We start from the raw sequence: 1,871 nt of genomic DNA on the forward strand, positions 1-1,871 counted from the left end.
AAACATTTTTAACTTGGCTGAATATTTATAAACAAGACAGTAAATTAATGATGCAATTGACCACTAGACCTTAAACTTTCTCAATTTCCCTTGAGACTGATAAATGCGACAGCTGTAAGTACAATTTCATTATGCTAGAGCAAGAATTCTGATAAACCTTTGACTTTGGAGGAGCAATTGGATTTCCATCTTCATCATATTCTAATTCCTGATCACTGTCTTCCTTATCTATCCCTGCATTAGGGTTTTCCTCCATGTATCGATAATAAGATTCTTCATCATCTTCTTCTTCTATGTCATCTCGAACCCCCCTACAGTGTTAAAAGAGCCATAATGTAAAACAAAAGGAAGTCTCAAATCATTCCAATCCATCATTCTTTGTAATATTAAAATATCTAAACACTAAGTTACATTTCTATGGACATTGCATTTGTACTAATTTCTTTTCCATGTTTTAAGGTGATGATTAGCTTTTAATTAGTGTGTGTATACAATCAATGATTTAGGTTATTCACTAAGTTTGAACATTTCTATAAATAGAAATTAGTGAATAACCTAAAATATATTTCTTTTTATCCATACCATGGACAGAAATTATTTTATTTATTACAACACTTAAGTTATAAAAACGAATCAAAATGTTTTCAAAAAGCAAAGAAACAAACTGTACACCTGCCAAAGATATCTAACCAAAAACACCTTAGGTATAAAAACAAGATGTGGCCAAAAATGTTTTCAAAAAGCAAAGAAACAAACTGTACACCTGCTAAAGATATCTAACTAAAAACACCTTAGGTATGAAAACAAGATGTGGCCAAAAAAAGGATTGAGCGTACAACTTAAATGAATAAAATTAAAATTGGTGGCCAAACTGGTAGCTACACTTACAGCATTGATAAAAAATTTACAGCAAATATTCATTATTTTGTTATTGATACTTTCTCAACTTTTGATATAGTTACTCATAATAAAATTGATTTCATATTAAACTACTTAAAACCTTTAGATCTAACTCTCTTTAAACAGGAAGTAAGTCTCAAAAACTGCAAAGAATATAATATGAAAATATAAGCACAAAACATTCTAGTTCTGATAATGTCAAAATATTTTTTAAAAGCTTTATTGTATAAATTACTTATAGAAGTTTTTATTTAACAGGAAACTCAGGAAAACAGTTTAGATATTGTACTTAAATTAATTCTTTCAACCCGGACTTGGTCCCTGGGACCGACCTCGTAATCATTTTGTGCTTGTTATAGTTTTAATGCTATAACTTTTAAATCAGTTAGCGAATGTTAAAGAAATTTGGCAGATTATCAGTAAACTTTACAATGTTTTAATACGCAAAATGTCACATTTTTTTATTAAGTCATAAGGTTTGTAAGGCAATGTTTCTCTCATGCCTTTTTTTTCTTCTTTTCACATCTTGCCTATAAATCATGCAAAGTAATTTCATATTCAGATTAAAAATACTTTTATACGTCAGAAAATTTCAAAACTTCACATGTAAAATCTTTATAATGTCCAAATAGTTATCAAATGTTTCTTAAGAAAAACCTTTATATTTTATCTTCTTATTTTCTGTAACGAATCTCTGTACAGGTTTGATCAATTTGACAGATCTCATAGCCATGTTAAAAAAATTAGGAAATAAATATAAATTATGCCTTTTTCATTCAAGAATGACTACAGATTATAACACAAAAACATAACTGTTTAGACTAAATAGCTTAAATCTCATAGCATTATACATTTATATATATATATTTATTATTTGAATTATATTGACCTTTCAGCTGTGCCTGGCTAACAATACAGAAGTTACAATGATGCGGCACAATTACCTTTCAATTATTATACATTATATATGT

The 1,871-nt window shown here is 28.1% G+C and overlaps 1 protein-coding gene across 1 annotated transcript in view; it reads right to left on the reverse strand.

Moving 5' to 3' along the window:
• LOC106473112 (ATP-dependent RNA helicase DDX42-like) overlaps positions 1-1,871 on the reverse strand; it is a 68,460-nt gene that overhangs the window by 48,174 nt on the left and 18,415 nt on the right. Inside the window, exon 5 of the mRNA XM_013933803.2 lies at positions 158-311. Coding sequence (XP_013789257.1) covers positions 158-311 — 154 coding nt within the window. The remainder of the gene's footprint in view (positions 1-157; positions 312-1,871) is intronic.

This window comes from Limulus polyphemus, unplaced genomic scaffold (assembly GCF_000517525.1).
Source record: "Limulus polyphemus unplaced genomic scaffold, Limulus_polyphemus-2.1.2 Scaffold126, whole genome shotgun sequence".
NCBI classification, from domain to species: domain Eukaryota; kingdom Metazoa; phylum Arthropoda; class Merostomata; order Xiphosura; family Limulidae; genus Limulus; species Limulus polyphemus.